This window comes from Phaethon aethereus (assembly GCF_964289735.1).
Source record: "Phaethon aethereus genome assembly, chromosome: 2".
Classification (NCBI taxonomy): Eukaryota; Metazoa; Chordata; class Aves; order Phaethontiformes; family Phaethontidae; genus Phaethon; species Phaethon aethereus.
This window is the reverse complement of record NC_138582.1, coordinates 2,537,622-2,558,841: the sequence shown is the minus strand read 5'-3', so window position 1 is coordinate 2,558,841 and position 21,220 is coordinate 2,537,622. Positions and strand designations below refer to the sequence as shown.

Here is a 21,220-nt window from a genome sequence, read left to right as displayed (position 1 = left end):
ACCGTGGAGGAGAAGAGTTGCTAAGTTTTGGCCGCTGTCGGTGACACGAAGCCGGTGCCGCGTCTCGGACGGAACCTCCGGGAAAAAAAAAAAAAAAAAAAAAAAAAAAAGTGCGAGATTCCTAGAAATTATCGCCGGGCGGTTGCACCCTGAATCAGAGAGTGGGGTGGGTGCCAGGGCACCAAAGGCGACACCAGGGTGGTCTCTTCCACCTTGTCCTTTTTTTTTTTTTTTTTTCTTTCTTTCTTTTTTTTTTTTTTTTAAGCAGTTCATCCCTTTTTGGACAGTTCTCAGGTCCATAGAGCAGAGCGCTCCCTCCCCCTCCACCTAGAGCATCTCCATCTGCCTGGGCACTGGGACTTACTGGGCCCTTGCAATTATTTACTAATTATGCCTTGCTTGTTAAATGCTGGCTTAATTCAGCGAAAGGACAGGGGGAAGGAAGAAAGGAAGGATGATGGTGGTAAAGGAAAGGGGGGGATCACATTTTCCAAGATGAAGGTTTGGTTTATTATTAGAAACACTAATGTATTTGGTCCACTAGTTACCATGGAAACAACATCTGCACTGAAGTGGTTTTAAAGACACAGCGTTGGTTGTGTTTGCCCAGGCCCCGTGCAGGCCCCGCCACTACGGCGTTGTGAAATGGGCTTTGGGGCGCCAGGTAGAGCTGCTCTCGGGGTCCTCTTGAGGAAGGCGCCGAGCTTCTGGTCTTGGCAGAGACGCGCTGGTCGAAGGATGCTCAGAAGTAGAACCGGGACTGGTTTCCCGCTTGGAAAGGGCCTGGAAGGTGCTGGTTGCATTGATGCTGGTGTCCCTGAACCCACCTTCTTCCACGGGTCATTGTTTCCCTGTCTTCCCACCGGGCAGTCTGGGATCTGCATGAAACGAAGCGGGCAGGGAGGTAGCCTGCTGGGCTAGTGCTCTCTGGGAGCGGTACCCAGCCTTCTCCAGGCGGCCAAGCTGAGCTCAAGTAAGCCAGCCAGGACCCATCACTGCAGCTCTGTACCTTGCTGCTCTGTACCTGCCCTGTGAGCCTGTAGGGCTGTGTCCTGCCAGCAGCAAGGCTTTACCCTTCAGCCCAAGCTACAGCAGTTTAAGTGTCTGGCTCCAGAGGTTGTGATGACCCCCATGATGACTGATGGGTGAGCCTTGTCCAGTGCGGGAAGGACTCTGTGCTGTTGTTGCGAGCAACCCGGTCCTGACAAGGTTTAAGGAGGTTGCATGCTCGGAGAAAATAAATTGTGATTTCTGCTGCAGGAACACTTTTAAGGCAAAGCCTGAAATGAAGCCAGCCCAGGTGTGCAGCTGAGCTGCCAGTGAAGGTCCTCTGCTGATCCTTCTTCTGGGGGTGGGCAGAGGACAAGGCAGCGTGGAAAGAGAGAAAAGAGTCTTTGGCTTGGCTAAAGCAGAAGTTTCTCTAACGGGGGCTAAGACTTTATGTTCACATGGTGTTTGGTATTATTTTACTAAGCAGCTAGGAAAAAAAATAGTTAATTTGAAGTGACCAGATACTGCAGCTCCCTCAGCTCTCGGTGTTTGGAGTGTTATCTGGATAGCACAGGGTTGGTGTAAGCCCTTTATCATCAGCGCAAGTATTTTCACAGCTGAGAGTGGGCTTGGCTGCAGGATGCAGCTTCCTTCCTCCAGGCATGTTTTATTATATCTGCAACTAACCTCTCAGCTGGTCCTTTGGGGGCCTAAAATTGCTTCCTTCGTCCTCTTTTCAACTCCACTGGCTGCTGGTTGGGTTACATTTTCACAACTCAGTTTTTCTCGGACTGGAGTCAACTCATGAGCATCAAGAGGAGTCCTTTGGCTATGCCGGGAGGAGAGCTGGGGCCTGGCTACCTCCCGAGTCCCTCCACTAACCAAAGCCCAGGGTTTGTTGATGCTGTGGAGCGTTGTTCACCCAGGTTCTTGTGGTACCACCCTCAGTTTCCTGACCAAGTGTCATTCTGAGCAAGCCCACGCTGCCTCCCTTCCCCCGAGGTGGCATCTCGTCATCGTTGGTGTCTGCGGTGGTGACATTTATAGTGCAGTTTTTCATGTGCCTTTGGAACTCTCAGGACAAGAAGCTCTGTCCGCCTGTGTCATTAATATTATTTATTGCTATAAATCTCCCTTCTGGAGTCTTTGGCCCTGGCAGTTTGAAATATTTGTAACCCTGGTATGGACACAGCTTCTTTTCAGTGAAAAAGGACCGCGAAAGGCTTGTGGGGGATGAGTGTTGCTGCCCAGGCAGCCAATTCAGAGTTGCCAAGGACAGAGTTTCCCCGGGCTGGGCCCTGAGAGTTGCTCATGTGGTGGAGAAAGGAAGCAGTTTTCCTTGATTTCAGTGAAACTAGGGGCTGAAAGTGCTGTGTTTTGAATTGGTTTTGGAGACAGACCTCACTAAATCGTGATGTTCAGATCCAGCTCAAAAGCTAGAGTTCAAATTTGACTTTTTCTCTTGATCCAATTTCCCTTGGACCCTGATATTTTGACTAGACAGAGGCAGCCCCTCACACTGGTTTGGCAGTTTGACCATCATGAAAGATTAAAACCTCTTAAATTGAGGAACACAGACAAACTTTTTGGTGCTGTCTTTTTGTTTTGGTTTTATACCATGCCTAGCTTGGTAGGGCAACTGTGTTGACATGCTTTGATGCTACACCTGCATAATAGCACTGCTAATAGAGAATAAAGGCAAAAGGAAACTGCAGAGCCAAGTGTTCAATTTCTTGGAGATGGGAAGGAAAGAGAGCAGGAGCCAGAGGATGCGCAGGAGAGCCTTTCACTCTTCGGTCGTCTTGTTTGAGTTTGGCTCATGTTGCCTCTTCTGCCTACCAGCTCATGATTGGCCTTTATAAAGTCAACCAAGCTTTTAAAGACTGGTTCCTACAGCACTTACGACTGTAGTAAGACTGTACAAATATATCTCTGCTCTCTCTCCCCCTCCTTACTAGCCCCATCCACAGAGACAAGGCTGATCAGAATTGGGTGTCTGAGCCCTGCTCTCGTTTCTAGTGTTAGCAAAAGCACTGGTGGCAAGAACTTGTATGGATGTCGAGTTTGTTGTATCCGTGCTGAATTTTTTGAACATCTTGTCCCCACAATGGTGCTTATTGACAGGCAAATGATTAGTTGGAAGGGTTGTACCATACCTGTGTATATTTGTGGGGTGTACTCTAGCAGACCAAACTACAGACCTGACTTGGAAGCGTGCTGGCAAGGCAAGTCAGTGTACGCAGTGAGCAGCCCTGATCCTATGATATCCCAGGAATTGCAAGAGGCTTTGTTCATTGTTACCTCCACTCTGCATAAATACAAGGCACCTTTCACGGTGTGCTTCCTACCCAGAGGGACAACAGCTTGTGAGCTTCTCTCTCAACTCACAACAACTTGAACAGGCTGCCCAGGGTGGTGGTGGAGTCACCATCACTGGAAGTGTTCAAAAAACATGTAGACATGGCACTTCAGGATATGGTTTAGTGGGCATGGTGGTGTTGGGTTGATGGTTGGACTTGATGATCTTAAAGGTCATTTCCAACACTAATGATTCTGTGGTTCTGTGATTGTGCGATTTACTTTTTTTTCCTGAAAACATCCCAACATTATGTGTGCAGCAGAGGAAAAGAAAACCTTTTTACCCTGGGGAAATAACAAAGCATGGAGTAGACTTTTAGTTTACAACTTGGCTGAGCAGGCTCTAGGAAGGGAATCAACATGCAGGTCTGGTGTGATCTTGCTGTATCTTGAAGATCTTCCCTCTGAAAAGATTGCCCTGTGCTTCAGGGGGAGTGCGTAGACACAAGGTGGGTTATTTTAAAGTCCTAAAACTCTGTAGGACCTCACTTGTACAGGGATTAGATCCAGGTTTTCCAGCAGCATGCTTTTCCCCTGCAAAAATGTTATGTTAATGAATTAAAATATTTTTTAAGTGTGTAGCAGTTCTGACAACATTTTGATGCAAAATTATAAGTGTTTCACTTAGATAAGACCAGAACGCTTTGTTTGGAGATGAACATTTTAACATTTATATTCTACCACTGTTTATCACATGAGATTTGGAGTCTGGATAAGAACTTTTGGATACCTTGAGGACAGTCAGTTCTCACGTTTACAATAGTTTTCAGGTTTTGTTAATAAAGATGTTGCTCCTCCTGCAATATTAACTCTTTGATTCAAAAGTTGGGCTTTTCTGTTGAAGGGAAGTTCTCAGTTTTGCCCAGTTCAAAGTCTTAAGGCATCACACTACTTCCAGTTTGTACAAGGAGTCTGGGGAAGAGTTTATTAGACTGGTGTATCTGGATGTCTTGGCTAAGCTACAGGAGCTCTTTCTGTGCCTGTATGTGGAATTGTGACCTTGGGCTAATCACTTCATTGTTTTGTGCTTCCGTCTCTCCAGCTGCAGCAGCCTTGTAGGTGACAACCCAGACTGTGTGCACCCATGGTTGCACAGTGCTACAAAGGGTGCTACAGAAAGCACAAAGTGCTGCCATTTCCCTGACAGAGCATTAGGAGCCTCCATTTGCTCGGTTAGCAAGAACCGTGCCAGGGTGAACATTGCTGCAAACATTTGGGCTTTTGAGGACCAAATCCTCCGCAACCCTCCCGTGCTTGTGCCGTTGGCACCTCTTCCTGCAATCACCCCGTCCTCTCTGGCATGCTGCTGTGCGTAGAGTGTCTCTCAGGAGCTGATTGCGCCTCTTGCTGTGGAGCTCTTGAACTGGAAATGTTTCCTAAAATTTCCTGGGGACTTGTGCGATTACCGCTGGACTCTCCCCGCATATGGAGAGGCCAAAGTGGGAGTGACAAAGGGACACTCCTGCACATCTCGGGAGAGCTTTGTGCTGAGACTGGGGAAGGTCATGATGTAAGTGCTGCTGAGGATTTCTGGGGTTTGCCCATCTCGTGCTCTGCAGCAGGAGTACCTGCTGTGTTTTCTTAGGGGTACCTTTCCCTAAGGTCTGTGGCAGCCCGTCGGAGCAGGCTGTGATTCTGCAAATCACAAGCTTGTCTTTCCTTTGCTCAGCAGGGATGCTCTTTTCACTAAATCCAGTATAGTCCCCCTGAGTTTCAGCAGGCGTTGATAGCGTGGGTAAAGTACAAACCAGCTGGATAGACAGTTTTCCCCTCCCACTCTCTCTCATAATATGATTAAGTAGTAGAGAAGACATGTGATGGCCTTAGATGGCCAAATGGGCCAACCTGCAGTCTAGCCGCCTCTTAAAAGAATTGCATTATTTTTCAAATGTGGCTTCTTAGCAGAGGGGGCCTGAATTGTGATCCTACATCATCACTTTGCTGGAATTCACCTGCTTTTAAACGTTTGCTTTGTCATCACTGACCTGAAGTCTGTTGGTATGCATTGCAGAGCGAATTTGGGCTAAATCTCATTTGAGTTTGGAGAGGACCTGGAGTCAATGCATGGATGATTTGTGTTGGGTTTTTAGAGGAAGGGGATTACTGATAGAGCTTGTGATGCGCTCCAGGTGCCAGGGAGCAGAGGAACCTTGGGTGTGTTACTTTGGTGGGAGATGTGAACGGAGATTGCCATTGCTATATGCTGTACACAAGTATCTAAGGAGGGATCCCATCGGCAAATAAGTGACTGGTGTTTGAACGTAACAGGAAAAGAATCAGAGTCGAGGGCTGATAGGAAATCCCTTTCAGTTCTGTGCTTCATGGAGAGACAACACTTGAATATATTAAAAGAAGACAGGTAGCACACAAGGTAATAATAGGAGGATTTGGCTCAGCATAATAAGCAGTCATCCAGCATCCCACCTCCTTCGTGGCTCTCTGCAGATTCAGCTGTCTGTCTATCCAGCGGGTAGTTCGGCAGATACTCACAGCTGACAGCTTTCCTCCGCCGAGTTTCTGCTCCGCGCTTGTGGATTCGCTCAGGTCTTTAACTCACGACAAAAGTCCGGGCGGTGGGATCGCAGCGGCGTGGGTCTGCAGCTCTTCCCCCGTGAGCCGAAGCCAGCGAGCTCCGCGCAGCCCTGGCAGTGACTCTTCTGCAGGCAAACGCTGCATCACCCGCTATCTCTTCATCTGAAGGGGACGTGGGAGAGGAACATGATCAAGTGGCTGGGAGCTTAAAACCGTTGTGGGACTCAGTGCTTCAGCGTGAGTAACACCAAGCCAAATTCACCCTTCGTTGTAAAGGCAGGAGCAGCACTGGCGTTAACCAAGTGACCCCAGGAGCAGACCGGGGCTGAGGTTAGTGCCTTGTCCTCAGCTGAAATTAAAGCATCACCGTGCGCATCTGGGATACTGCGTGTCTAGGCATTCCTGAGGGGTTTGGTGCTTAGTTTGAGCTGCAGTGCTTAATGGCTTGTTGCCATGATGGCAGATTAGCAAGTGTGACAGCTGCCCTATTACCCAGCCACAGCTTACTACTCTCTTAAAGGAGGTATGGATTTAAGCTGGGACACCAGGGTCTTTCCAGTTCCTACTTTCCCCTTTCCTAAGAGCTCAGAAAGCAGCTCTCAGACTCAATGGGGGCAGATTTGAACCATCGAGGGCCAGAAACGTGAATAAAGGGGATGAGCGGTACCTCTCCGGGATGCTCTGCTGTGTGTTCAAGCAGGATAACTGGTACGGTACGTGAATGTGGGAGTGTGTGAGTATGTGTGTGGGAGAGGATGATGTGTCAGAGATGTTTGGTGTGGTACCCCTGTGCTGATGGGGAGCGGAGGTGAGCTCTGTGAGACGTCTTGACTCTTTTCTCAAGGAGAAAAGGCTGAGGGGAAAGAGGATAATAGCCTTCAAATGGGTAGAGAGTAGCTGTGGAAAGGGATTAATCTGCTTTCTGTGTCTGCTGGGGATTGAACTCAAATTGCAGAGAGAGATTTAATTTAGGCACAAGGGAAAACCTTCTGGCTGCAGGGATAGTCAAGCACCGAGAGCCTAGCTTCCCTCAGCGAAGGTTTTCTTGAAGAAGCTGGGGATGGTTTAGATAGCTTTGAGGAAGGCGAATGGGTGAGCTGAGCTTGTCAGGTCTCTTTCCACCCTCTTGCCTGCAATTCTGTAAACCACAGAATCGGATCACCTTTGTGGCTGCTTCTTGCTATGTGAAAGGGAGAAATGTGGCAGAGATGTGCACGTTACTGGGAGGTGGAGGAGCGGAATGGAGGCAGATGGGGAAGCTCTGGTGGGTTAGGGCGTGTATTGGAAAAAACTCAGGGTCTGCCCACAGTTGGAGGGACCGCCTTGCCTGCTTTCTGTACCCAGCTATAGCTGTTGATCCACTGTTATTTTATATTTGCCGTGTGTTATTTGGATCACTGCATTACCTGGGAAGCTTAGCTGTGGAGCATGACTTCAGCAACCTGCTCAGCGCTGAGCAAACCAGAAAGCCAGCCCGGCACAAAATAGGTGAAATACAGCTGAAATTTCCAGCTGAAATACAAAGATGCTTGGATACGGGTGGGTGTGGGGGCACATGTAAACAGCGCGAGGGCATTAGTCATCGCGATCCGCAGTCAGTCGTGGCACATCTGCTGTTGTCAGGATTGTTTTGTAGGCATTGCACCAAGCAGGGTTTTACAGAGGAGGTTTAAAGCAAGAGCACTGGATAGCTTTCTAGATGGTTTTTGGGGAGCTTCTCCCAAGGCAGAGGATGGTGTGGGAGACATCACAAAGGTGCTCATGTGAAAATGGTAACAAGTGGGTGATAGAGGCTGGGTTTCATGGGCTCATCAGGGGTGGGAGTCAGCGCATTAGTGCTAAATGAGATTATCTTCCTTTTCAAAGCACTTCAGGGACTAAGCACGTTATGTTTGAAGAGTCAGTTGAACTGTTGAGTGTTGCTTGTCCTTCTTATATCATTCTGCACCTGTCTCCATAGTGCTTTGGCCGGGAAAAGCCCTTTTTAGGTAACGGTGGCAAGCTGCTTCACCGCTGAGCCCTGTTGTGCCCTGTCTAAAGGCTAAGTTTGCCCTTCAATTGCCGTGAAGCGAGACATGGAACGTGAGTCATTATTATTTTTTAAAACAAATGACTACTCATTTAAACCAAAATTGAATCAGTTTCTGAAAGGCTTGTGCCCTTCTTACTTTTGCTATCTATGAATAGTTAAGTGCACAAATCTACTGGCAAGATTTTGGCAGTAATGGCAATGTTTAAGAAAAAATGGGCAGTATGCATTGAAAACAAGTGACAGACTTGTAACTGAATATTTAGACTTGAAACTTCCTTCTACATGTTAGGACTGTCTAATCAGCAAACTGGGATTATGCTGTGCATGATAACGGTCACTCAAAACTAAGTCTGCAGCTCGAGTGCTCACTAGCTACTGCCCTACTACCCAAAATGATATACAGAATATATTCAATAAATCTGTGAAAGCAAAATGATTCTGCTCTTTTCCCACAAGTAAGACAACACTTTAATTTTTCATGACAAATTGTTCGGTTTTGCTCTTTTAAATATGGCAATCATGTCAGCCATTCCCCAGATGGGGAATATCCTACTATTTGAGCCAGTTTTGATTTTGTTTATATCAACTTGGTACAGTTGTAAATCCAGGGCCTGTTACAATTTTACTTCCCAGTCATTCAGCTGTGAATGAGATGGACATCAGGGCCAGAAGCTGGTTCCTCAAGTGCCGCTTTGAGATCACTGTTCTACGTAGAGGGAATTAGCACCAGTAACACCTCAGTAACCAGCTGTGTATTGCACTGGTTGAGCAGAAACATGCTGGATCCCATGGGCTCTTCAGATTGCAATGGGGATAGAGCTGTCCTTACCATCATAGAATCATAGAATGGTTTGGGTTGGAAGGGACCTGAAAGGTCATCTAATTCCAATCCCCCTGCCACGGGCAAGGACACCTTCAACTAGACCAGGTTGCTTAAAACCTTGTCCAGTCTGGCCTTGAACACTTCCAGGGCTGGGGCATCTACCACCTCTTTGGGTAACATGTGCCAGTGCCTCACCACTCTCATTGTGAAAATTTTTTTCCCTAAGTCTAGTCCAAATCTACCCTCCTTTAGTTTAAAGCCACTACCCCTTGTTCTAGCACTACAAGCCCTGCTGAAAAGTCCGTCCCCATCTTTCTTATCAGCCCCTCTCAGCCCTGGCAGCTGCAGTAAGGTCTCCCCAGAGCCTTCTCCACCCCAGGCTGAACCCCTCCAGCTCTCCCAGCCTGTCCTCCCAGCAGAGCTGTTCCAGCCCTTGGGGCGTTGCTGGGGCCTCCTCTGGCCCCGCAGGTCCGTGTCTCTCCTGTGCCGAGGGCTCCAGAGCTGGATGCAGCCCTGCAGGGGGGTCTCCCCAGAGCGGGGCAGAGGGACAGAATCCCCTCCCTTGCCCTGCTGGCCGTGTTTCCTCTGATGCAGCTCAGGATACAGTTGGCTTTCTTGTCTGCAAGCGTACATTGCTGGGTCATGTTGTGCTTATCATCCAATACCCTCAATTCTTCTCCTCAGAGCTCCTCTCACTTCATTCTCTGCCCAGCCTGTATTTGTGCTTGGAATTGCCTTGACCCATGTGCAGGACCTGGCACTTCACCTTGTTGAACTCCATGAGGTTTGCATGGGCCCACCTCTCAAGCCTGACCAGGTCCCTCTGGATGGCATCCTATCCCTCAGGCATGTTGACCGCACCACACAGCTTGGTGCCATCAGAAAACTTGCTGAGGGTGCACTCAATCCCACAGCCCATGTAGCCAACAAAGATGTTAAACAGCGCCGGTCCCAGCACTGACCCTGAGTAATGCCACTCATCACTGGTCTCCACTTGGACATCGAGCCATTGACCGCAACTGTTTGAGTGCGACCATCCAGCCAATTTTACCACCAAGTGCTCCATCTGTGAAATCCGTATCTCTCCAATTTAGAGATGAGGATGTCATGCAGGACAGTGTCAAATGCTTTACACAAATCCAAGTAGATGACGTCAGTTACTCTTCCCTTGCTGTAGACTGTCCTAGAATGCCACCAGATTTGTCAGGAATGACTTGTCCTTTGTAAAACCATGCTGACTGTCACCAAACACCTCCTTATTTCCCATGTGCCTTAGCAGAGTTTCCAAGAGGATCTGCTCTATGGTGTTGCCAGGCACAGAGTTGAGACTGCACAGCCTGTGGCTCCCCGGGTCTTCCTTTTTTCCGTTTTTAAAAATGGGGGTTATGTTTCCCTTTTTCCAGTCAGTGGGAACTTCATCGTGCTGCCATGACTTCTCAGGTATGATGGATAGTGGCTTAGCAACTTCATCTGCCAGTTCCCTCAGGATCCATGGATGCATCTCATCAGCTCCCATGGACTTGTGGACCTTCAGGTTCCTTAGATGGTCTCAAACCTGATCTTCTCTTTCAGTGGGCAGTTCTTCATTCTCCCAGCCCCTGCCTTTGCCTTCTGTGACTTGGGCAGTGTGGCTTGAGCACTTGCCGGTGAAGACTGAAGCAAAAAAGTCACTGAGTACCTCAGCCTTCTCCATATCCCAGGTAGTGTACAGATCATCCGCTAAATGGCTGAAATTCCTTTGTCTCCTTTTCAGAGGCGAGCTCTAGCCAGTGAGCCCCTGAAAGCCTCTGAAGACTGATTATGAGCTGGAGACATCTTTTACTTCAAGATTGTTGGTTCAGCAATCTAGTTCGGGTCAGGAGTCATTGCCAGTGCAGGGATTTTCAGTGGTTGAACAGTGAGAGATGGCTGGGTCCTACAGGAGAGGAATCACATCGGCAAAGTTGGAGGTGTTTTATGGATGGCTTGTGCAGTCTTTGCACAAGTGTTCACGGCTTGTGCTTTAGATGAAGCTTTTTCTTAAGGACTGGTCTTCAATGGGAAAGGGAAGACACGTGTTTGTTCTCCATGGTGGTAGGCAGCAGGGTGATATGAGCATCTTTGGCAGAAATCTTCTTCCAGACACAATGGCTTCAGGTGTTCTCCCATTCCTCAGTCGGGTCTCCCCCAGGGGCAGGATGTGCTGGCACGGGGGAGGCAAGCATTGCCCATGCTGTGGGGAGAGCTGCCGGTCTGGCACCACTCATCAGCGCGACATTGATAAAGTAAAACAAACAGCGGGCTGTTTGGGAATAATTTGGTGAAATGCTGTCGCCTGGCATGGAACCAAAACACTGCTTAAATCAGGATAAACACAGTCTGGATTCCACTCTCATTTTCCATTCCCGGTCTGCCATGGAGTTATTTTATTTTAACTACATGTAAATCTCACCACATTTCCCTACAAGTTGCTCAGCACTGCTGCTGCGAAGTTACTAGAGGTGAGGGCATGCTTGTGAAACCACGGCAAGATGAGTAATGCAAGAACCAGCTTGCAAATCAGTTATGGACTTTGAACTGGTTATCCTTTGTGTAGTACAAGGAAGGGACAACCCCAAACAGAAAGATCAGTGAAGAAGGCTCATTTTTAATGTAGTTAGAGCATATGTCCATACCATAAAATAATGCTAGTAATCGTAATAATATTCATAATAATATTAGTAATAAATTCCATGGCAAAAGCTCTAGCACTGCCCTGTAATTGTCCTTACTGTTTAATTGTTGTAATTATTCCCGGCTGTGTCTTGGCTTGTACAAACTGTGTCAAGCTGTGGTCCAGGGGATGGCATGGTCCATGAATGTTGCACTAGGCAGTATGGACAAGGCCCCTCTGTTTTGAATGGTGTATTTGTGTGAATATTACCTGTACCATATCATTTCATCTCAGGGCAACGGAGTGGGTCCTGGTCCATTTTATATTCTAGGACTGACATAGTGAGATAGAGGTTTGCTGCTTACCACAGTGCCTGTAATAGTGGTACTGCACAATCTGACTAAAGTTTACTTCTGCTTCTGTTGTCTCACAAGGAAAGAGCACGTGCCCATAGAGGAATAGGCCACGTTGATTATCACCAGCTTTACTGTGGAAAATGATTCTATTTTCTCTTCAACATGTGTTAGAGGGAAAGGTTGAAACAGATCAAGTCTTACCATATGCATGAAAAGCAAAGATTGAAAAACCAGACACTCCATCTGGCCAGCTCACAAACAATTAAGCCAAAAGCTCTTTCCTTTCTTTCCTCCATATATCCCCATGTTAATATTGCACAGCAGAGAATGAGATGCTGGTGCTTGATTGTCCTGACGTAGCCCCAGGAACCCCCGAAGGCACTTACCCGTATCAGAAATCTAAGCTGAATTGAGCTTTGGAAGAGAGATGGAGAGCAGTATTACGCTCTTCCATCTTCCATTTCCAGGGGGTCAAAATAAGCCCCTGAGAAGTTAAGGCCAGTGTTCGCAATCTAAAGCGGATCGTTTGAGAGGACTTTGAAACGATTGGCTTAAATGATGGAGCCACGTGTACACAGTTGACCGGCGGGCAAGTTGGGAGTAGACCTCCTCACCTGCGACTCCCTTGCTCAGCACGCTGGCTCCCAAGCCACAGCTCGCAGAGGGATGCAAAGCGGCTCACAGCTACTCATCAGAGCCCTGTTAAACAGTGAGTTTAGCAGCCAAGCCAGGCGAAGCGCAATGAGAAAGAGGCTGGAAGGGAATAAAGTGTAGTGTATTTTGAGTAATGGCAGTGGGCTGTATAGTGAAAATGTTTGGTAACAGCTGGTTGGTCAGGAGGAGAGCGGTCCTTAGAGTTCATATGAGCCTGATCCAGCCCTCCTTGATATCAGGACGGGAAATAGAGGCATTGAGAGTGCAGTCTGGTAGTTCAAAGAGCAGCAGCAAGCTGACCATGGCGTTGATGACTGGCAGGTAGATAATGTGTACTGTTAACTTCTGCAATTCCCCGCCAGCCTGAAGGAAATTATCCTGACAGTTTGTATTAACGAGCGAGACTGTGACCACTCCTCTGCCCTGAGAGCTTCATTAAGGCTGTTTACTAAATGCAGATTGCCATGTTGTATCTTGAGAGCGGAGTCAATACCGAGTGAAGAGTTAGCAATTGTTAATAAATAGTAGCATGTTAAGATGTCTCTCTGGGTGATTTCTGTGTACTGTAATTACATGGAATTGCCCGTTAGACTGGCTAAATTACATAAAAGGGGCCCTCAGCTCCACAAATGCGTTCCCGATAATGGTTGACTATTAGCTTTGACATGAGAAGCCTGTAGTTACGATACGAAGGCAGCAAATTGAGGTAGTAATCCTCTGGGCCTGTCTTGCAATGACGTGGGCTGGGAAGGATGTTGGGTTGTTCCAGAAAGAAGTCATGAAGAGGTTACTTATTAATGATGCCACTAAGCTATCTTCATGCAGGGATCGCAAAGTCCTCCTTAGAGGCTAGAAAATGGAGAAGAGAAGGCTCTGGGGAGACTGCATTGTGGCCTTTCAATATATAAAGTGTTATACGAAAGATGGAGAAAGACTTTTTACCAGGTTTTGTCTGGGATACAGTTAAATTTCTCCACAGTAGCTTGTATGTTGCTATGTTTCATATTTGTGCTGAAAACAGTGTTGATGATAACACAGTGATGTTTTAGTTGTTGCTGAACAGTGCTTACGCTGCTCCTGCTTCTCAGACTCCCCCACCAGCGAGAAGGCTGGAGGTAGAGAAGAAGTTGGGAGGGGACACAGATAGGACAGCTGACCCCAGCTGACCAAAGGGATATTCCATACCAAATGACATCATGATCAGCAATAAAACTGAGGGGGGGGGCGGTGGAAGTTGGTGGGGGCTGCCATTGCTTGGGGACTGACTGGACATCAGTTGGTTGGTGGTGAGCGATTGCTTTCTTTGGCAACACTTGTTTTTCTTGGGTTCTGTTGTTTTCCCCTCTCTCTTTATTAGTTTTCTCCCTTTTTTTTTTTTTTAATAATTATTGAACTGTCTTTATCTCAACCCACAAACTTTTGCACTGTTACCCTTCTGATTCTCCCCTCCCATCCTGCTGTGGGGGGAATGAGTGAGCAGCTGTGTGGTGCTTAGCTGCTGGCCACGTCTGGTCCACACCGCCAGGGCCTGTAGTGACAGGACAAGGGGCAATGGTTTTGAACTGAAAGAGGGTACATATAAATTGGATGTAAGGAAGAAATTTTTTACAGTGAGGGTGGTGAGACACAGGGCGGGGTTGCCCAGAGAAGTTGTGGCTGCCCCATCATTGGAAGTGTTCTAAGTCCGGTTGTCAGGGCTTTGAGCAACTTGATCTAGTGAAAGATGTCCCTGCCCATGGCAGGGCGGTGGACTAGATGATCTTTAAAAGTCCCTTCCAACCCAAACCATTCTGTGGTTCTACGAAAAAATGGATTGGTGCCTCTTCCCTGCTCCTCTGTTTTGAGTTGAGTGAACCCTGTAGTCCCTTTGATAATGCTGACCCACCAAAAAAGCTCCTTTCAGCTGTGACCCAATCCTGCCTTCACTACATCCCTGCTATTGCCCATATTTTTGGGTCCACCAAAAAGAGCTTGTGTTCTGTTCTTCCTCTCTCCCTGCCTTGCAATTTGTGCAAGAAATATGTCTTCTGGGAGATGAAAACTGGACATTCCCTTGATTAGCTCCATCTGTGTCTATTGTTTTACCATTGGCCTCAGCAACTGGCATGCCCTGGCATGACCAGACAGCTGGACATCAGTGCTACTTTCATTGAGCACTGCATGATGGTCAAGAGAGTGGTGGGGTACATACAGCACCTGCTTATTCATTGAGCCTGCTCCCTGTGTGTGCTTGCCTCATATGCGCTCCTTCTGCAGGGAAGCGCAAAGTTTTGCTCCTCTAGGATCTGCAGAGTCCCTGGAGGTGGACACATAATCAGCTACACCTTTGTCAGCTGAGTTGTGTCAAGAGCCTGGTTCTCACCCAGGTGAAGGTGTCATAGCATCGCTTACTTATTACCAAAGTCCCTACGGTGGTGTTGGGTTGACGGTTGGACTTGATGATCCAACCTTAATGATTCTGTGATTCTGTAAAAGATACCGTATATTGCTGAGGATTGCTGCCCTTTGGGGTGGCTGCTGTCCTTTTGTCGAGCAGTGTACTGGAGTAGAGTACACAGCTGGTGCTTTATCATACCACTGCGGTATATATGTGTATATACGAAGGGCCTGAGCCTGAATGAGAAACCGAGAATCTAACTGAATGGGGATTGAAAAAAAAATTCAGGACTTTTTTGGCACATGACAAGAGCACGTTCACCTCTTGGTTGTTCAACCCTCCTTGATTGTTTTCTTACAACACTGACATACACCCTTTTGTTTAGAAAGCTGTTCGCTTTTGTGAGAACCAGTAAAAGCATTATTTTCCAGCAATTTTAACAAACGGCTCTCTGCTTTGACAAGAGCTGTCCAACCAGCAACAAAATCAATGCAATGTGGCTTAAAAGACTTCTTAAGAACTGTGAAAAGCCTTTAGGCCAGCAGTACAGTAAAATGGTTCCTGAGCAATTCTTGGAGTAAATCACACCCACCTGGTCTAGTTCTTTGTGAGAAGAGTGGAGTGAGTCTCACTGCTTTACAGCTCATGACCTGTGAGGAGAGAGGTAGAGGGAGCTGGACTTTACTGGTCTTGCAAAGATGAATGTAAGGGACAATCTAATGACAACCTACAGGTATCAGAGGGGCAATTACAAAAATTATAAAACCAAACTCCTCTCTCTTGTGCCTGATGATTTTACAAGGGGGAGAGCCACAGACTATAGCTTGGGAGATTCTTGTGTGACCTTAGGAAAAACCCCATCTCTGGGAGAGTGGTGTGGCCCTGGAACAGTCACCAGAGGGATGGGAGCACTCCACCTTTGAGAATGTCCAAGACTCACCTGGACAAACCATGGCCAACCTCACCTGATGTTAGTGATAGTCATGCTCCAAGCAGTAAAATGGATTAGAAAGCTCTAAATTCCCCTTGCAACCAGTACTTTTGAAATTTTCTGACTTAATGAGATTTTAATTTCAGATGTGCAGGAAGTCAAGCTCAAGGCAACCATTTTGAATAACAAACACATTTCTAAAACCAACCAAAACCCAGCACCCCAAGTTCCAAACGCTTATGTCCATGTTTAATTTGGAAGCAAAAGAAATGGTTTAATTTTTCTGTGACTTTATTAGTATGATGATGTATTTATAAAGACTTTGTACAGCCTTTCTCAGCATCAAGGATGGAAAAAGCAGAAAGAACAGCTTGCTTGTAAGGTCTCAGGCAAACTGCATGGCATTAAGAAATACCATTTTTTACTTTGTTCTAATTGGAGCCTGTTTGACCCTGGAGCCAGAGCAGAGTAATGGAACAAGCATGACCCGAATGAAGTCGCTTTTCACAGTGTTGTGCAGAAAGTAAGAGAAGGAAAAAGAGAAATGTGGAGAATGTAAAGGGGAGGGGGGGGAAAGAGCCAGGGAAGTGCATTAAGAGCAAGAAGAAAAGGCAGAATATGTCATGGAAAATGGCCAAAGGAAGGGATGAAAGAAGACAAAGGACAGAAAAAAAATAGGGAGAAAGGAAAAGAAGGAAAGAGAAGAAGGAAGCAAAGTGAAATTGTAAAGAAAAGGAAGAGTGTCCTTCTGCCCTGCTAAGCAGAGTGATGAGGTGGTAGGACAGCAAGCAGCCCCAGGCAGTAGCACTCGTTATTTCCATCCTAGCTGATGTCATTGATTGCTTCTCTCCTCCCTTGTCATGCTTGGTGACAGAATCACAGGACTTGCGACTCATAATGACCTGCTCTGTTCTTGCTTGGCCCAGACCAAGGTTTTGTTTCCAGCTCCAACCAGGCACGGCTTCATCAGTGTTTCAGGGTGCTTCTGGATGGCACCCATCAGCAGACATGGGGAGGTGGTGAGGCACAGGCCATCTGGGACCATCTCCAGACCAAGTAGGTGACACCCTGTTCCTAGCCTGTCTTTTTCAGACAACCAGTTTGCTCCTCAGCTGTGGTACTGGGAAACTCCCGTAGGACTGATTTCTCTCTTGCCTTGAGAATGCCTTGCTGTTTTTCTCTTGGTATCGCTATTTCCTTGCTTTTCCCCCTCGTTCTCCTCCAAGGAAATTTCCCATGCAAGGCTCAGATCATACAGCATCTGACCACCTTCTGTCAGGGGGTTTAATGAGTCAGAAGAAATAAAACAACTGATGCTTCGTTTGCCAAAGGGAAGAAGTGGGGGAGGGGAAAGGAAGATTGGGAGGACAGAGAAACTTCACTAGTGAAGAAAGAAAGGAGAATCCTAAGCTACATAGTCCCTCTGGTGGGCATGGGTTTTGTGAAAGTTTGGCTGAAGGATAAAGAAGGAGGTGCAGATGAGGGTTTTTTTTGTGGGAAGGGCTGCAGATAGACACCAGCCTATTACCCACTGGTCTGGCTTCCACTTGGCTGATTGTCATTTGTGTAATGCCTTGCCAATGAGCAAACATCTGACCTAGGAATAGTCCAGTACATGCAACCTGTTACTTAGCTGATGAGAGATCTTGGAGAGGATTATGGGTGATGTGGGAAAGGGAATAGGGAAAGGGGTGAAAGAACTTGAGGTTGTTGGGCGTAGAGGGATGTCAGAGAGGGTATGGAAGGGAGGGCAGTTAGGGTTACTCTTTTGGAGATATAGGGACGTAGTCTGCTCATCTCTTAAAATCCAAACTCCATTTTTTCAGTTTCTCTTGGATGGTTTAGGATTTATATGTCGAGGTTGGTTTTTTTTGCTTTAATGGAGCTCCTCCCCCACTTTTATCCAGTTACCCATGAAAAGTCAGTGAAATGAGACCTACTTAAATCAAATGTCACAATCGATGCTCATCCCAGGCCACCATTTGGGAAATGTGAACTCATACTGCTGTAAGGGTTGGAGCGAGCGAGCAAGGAACAATTCATGTCTGAGGAGCTTGCGCTTCATAGTGCATTTATCACGACCATACATCTCTGAGGTGGGGCAGTGCTGTTGCCCACCTGGTTTCTCCAGGGAGGGAAACAAAGCACAGGTGACAAAGGGAGAAGGTGTGGCTTCATACTAGAGATTGCATCTCTCTTTCATATCCTACACCAGCGTCTGACTAAATCAGAGACTTCTGTTCCCACAAGAAAATCCCTTCCATATTTCAATTTATAAGGAGCAGGATACAATATTTCAGCACTCACCGTGCCTGGAATATATCCAATTGCAATTTTGTTTGATGGAAGCCAAACCAAAATGTTGATATTTTCATTGAAATTTATTTCTCTTTACCTAGTTCCCAGAAAACAGCTTCTAACCTTCCACGAATATTTGGCAGGAGCAAATTGTTAGGGTGGGAATACAGTCACATGAGCTGATGTTAACAATTGCAGTGATCCAAGTCTCTGTAGAAGTTTAGAGGAAGCATCCACATGTGAGCTGTAGCATTTCCCATGGGCATTTTGAGAAGCCAGAGGTGAGGGAGATGCAGGATCTTGCAGGATGGATTGGTGAGGTTCGGTGCCATGTTGTTCTTGCAATTTCTGCACAATTGCTGGTAGTTAAAGGATGAAGATATCACCTGAAATCCAATTCCATAATTTCAGCAAGTTAAATTAGGCTCAGCATTCAAACCCTTTGTACATATCTACGGTGGTGGTTTTGGAAAGCCCCAAGCCTCCCGTTCCACAGAGCAAACTCAAGGAAGCTGTACAAGTGTGCTGGGGTAGCGACGTGTCAGAGCTAATACGGTCTGTAGGGAGGGGACATTACAGAGAGGTAGCAGCACACTGCAGTACAGTTTGGCTTCCAGTCTGCAGCTGGCCGGCATCCAGTAAAGATCTCTCAATCAACTTGTACTCCTTTGGGTATATATGCCAGTTGGACGTGCAGGCTATTGAATATGTTGCTAAATTTTGTCTCAGACCCCTTAAGCTCTTGTGCCAGCCTTCTCAATAGCTCCTGTGGGGTTCAATGCAGCAGTATGGTGAAAGTTGTGCTCCTCATTAATTTCCCCCAATGCAATTCAAAATGTGAGAGGTGCCTTTGGTCAAAATATGCAAGTAAGGAGGATCTTCCCAAGCCCTTCAGACCGCAGGGACAATTCAGCTCAGATCCCAATATATCAGGATTGTTTGTCTCTTCTTTATGGTGGGCTCTGTGGACTAAATCTGTACTGACTGTGGGCCTTAGGTCAATGGACACATGCTTGCTTTGCCCATGTGTTGAGCTGGCCAGACTCCATATAACCATAGCACTGAGCCTTGCCCCTGTATAATTTGCTTTGCAGCAGGCTCAGTAGCCTGGAACAGTGCTGCAGTAGCCCCAACTTCGTGGTGTCCTGCTGATGGGAGGTTCAGGTTGAGCAGCCTCATGCCTGCCAACAAAATGATGTAGACAAGTCCTTAGAGGAATGCCTGCTCCACTCCCAAATTCATGCATAAGTGCTTTTTTTTTTTCCCTATGCTAAGCCCTTGCTATGTAAGAAACCATCTCATCTCCACGGCTGTAGCAATAGGTGTTGGTAGTGCCCTAATCTAGTGACAACCTTGGCTGTGGTCCCACACCTCTACATACAGCCTAATCACTCTAAATAGAGGGTTCTCGTGTGTCTTCTGCACAGTGGGTCTCTGCTTCTCTGCCTTCATGCCAGCAGAGATCACTGACATGGAAATGAGAAACATGCCAGAAAAAAAGACCTGCAGCAGAGGAAACCAAGTGGTATCCGGATCCTCACTTTAAGCTGAGAACAGGGGGAGTTTAGCGTTATTAGTCTGGCAGATGTTGGCTAGTTACACAGTTAGTCCCAGTGATGCAGAGAACTAGATTAGGAAAGGTTATAGCATGTGTGTTTGTTCTTGACATTTCAAGAGCTGATGATCAGCAGATCTTTTGTGTTCAGACAGAAAAGGAGAACCATTACACACCGGATTTTCCAGTAAGGACACCTGCATATGAAGAAATGCCTTGTGTAGCAGTGTAAGAGTAGTGAAGTGATGGATGCTGTGTCCCTGGGGAGGATATACATCTTGTTTTTTCTTTGTTTGCTTTATCTGCTCCTTTTCCAGATGGATGTTTGTAGTTGGTAGAAGATTTTCACCCTCTTTTCATCCTCCAACCTTCATCACCACCATTCCCAGAAGAGCTCATTTGTAATTGTTCTAGTGCGGACACTGCCTTCTGCTAATGCCTCATTAATTATCTTCAAAGTTTCACACTGGATATTGAAGGACCTGATCCTCCTCTTGCAACCCACGCCTTTTACATACCTGCCTTGCCATGGATATCAGAGTTGTTACCCAGATTTACCTCCAGTGTGTGTGGGAGCAGAATCAGGTCCAGAAAAAGGCTGGGTCAACCAGAAATAGATCATGGTCTTCTTTCCTCTTTGTTTATATGTGCAGCACGATGTGAAGGTCAGGTGAGTTGACACACAGACAATTAGGAGGAAAGTTCTTGCCATGAAATTGAGCTGGTAGCATTTGCTGAGAATCTTTTTCTTTTTTTTTTCTTTTTTTTTTCTTTTTTTTTTCTTTTTTTTTAATGTCTTACTTTCTCTCTTTCAGAACATGGAAAAGGTGCTGGTCCCTTCTGTCACATTAATTGTAGGCTGTGGAGTATCTTCGCTGACACTTTTGCTGTTGATTATCATTTATGTCTCTGTTTGGAGGTATGGCTTTCATTCTCTTCTCTTCTTGTTGGGGAAAGTAACTGTATCTTTATCTACACGGATCCTGGAGGTTTTGCTCTCCTGCTTTGGGTGTCTGGTGCCTGAGGAAGAACCGTTTCGTAATTAGTGGGTCCTGCAAAAAGTCATCATGGTGGCTTAGTTGGCATTATTCTTTCCTTTTAGTGCCAGAGAAATTAGCACAGTGAAATTAGTGCCATGACCCCATGTAGTCACATTGTTCCATTTTCAAAAGCCGCGTGCTGTTTTAGATGCCTTTGTATACCCCAGGAAACCTTGTTCGTGGAGACGTGGATGGGTACTGCCTCCTGGCAGGCAGATTGCTTTAGAGTATTCCCAGTTGGGTCTTTGATAACATCAAAACACCCATGACCCGTTATGAAAACATCTGGCCTGAAGAACTGACAGCACTTTTCAGGAGCTTAAAGATGATAAACTGCATGGTCTAAGTAACTCTCCAACCTCTTAGCTACGTTTTGCCTTTAGCTTCAGATGAGTATGGGATTCCTCAGTACATCCCATTGCAGAGAGCTCCTGTACACCTATAAGCAGGTCAGATGCAACCTTAAATTGTATCATTTATAGAAGCTGCAGTGGTTTTGTAGCACAGTTTTATTGAACAAAGGCTCACGTTGGCCCATGCCCCTGTTAGATACGTTTTGGTGGACTGTGTAAGCTGGAGGACCCGAGGTGTGCAAGGGTTTCTCCCCCTAAACCGCACTGAACAAGGTGCGAGATTTATTCT

At 46.7% G+C, this 21,220-nt stretch overlaps 1 protein-coding gene across 1 annotated transcript in view; it reads left to right on the top strand.

Moving 5' to 3' along the window:
• Nucleotides 1-21,220, top strand: part of ADGRB1 (adhesion G protein-coupled receptor B1) — a gene marked incomplete at its 3' end in the record, with an annotated part of 218,255 nt that overhangs the window by 128,939 nt on the left and 68,096 nt on the right. Inside the window, exon 18 of the mRNA XM_082015056.1 lies at nucleotides 20,354-20,457. Within this exon, the coding sequence (XP_081871182.1) occupies nucleotides 20,354-20,457 (104 nt within the window). The remainder of the gene's footprint in view (nucleotides 1-20,353; nucleotides 20,458-21,220) is intronic.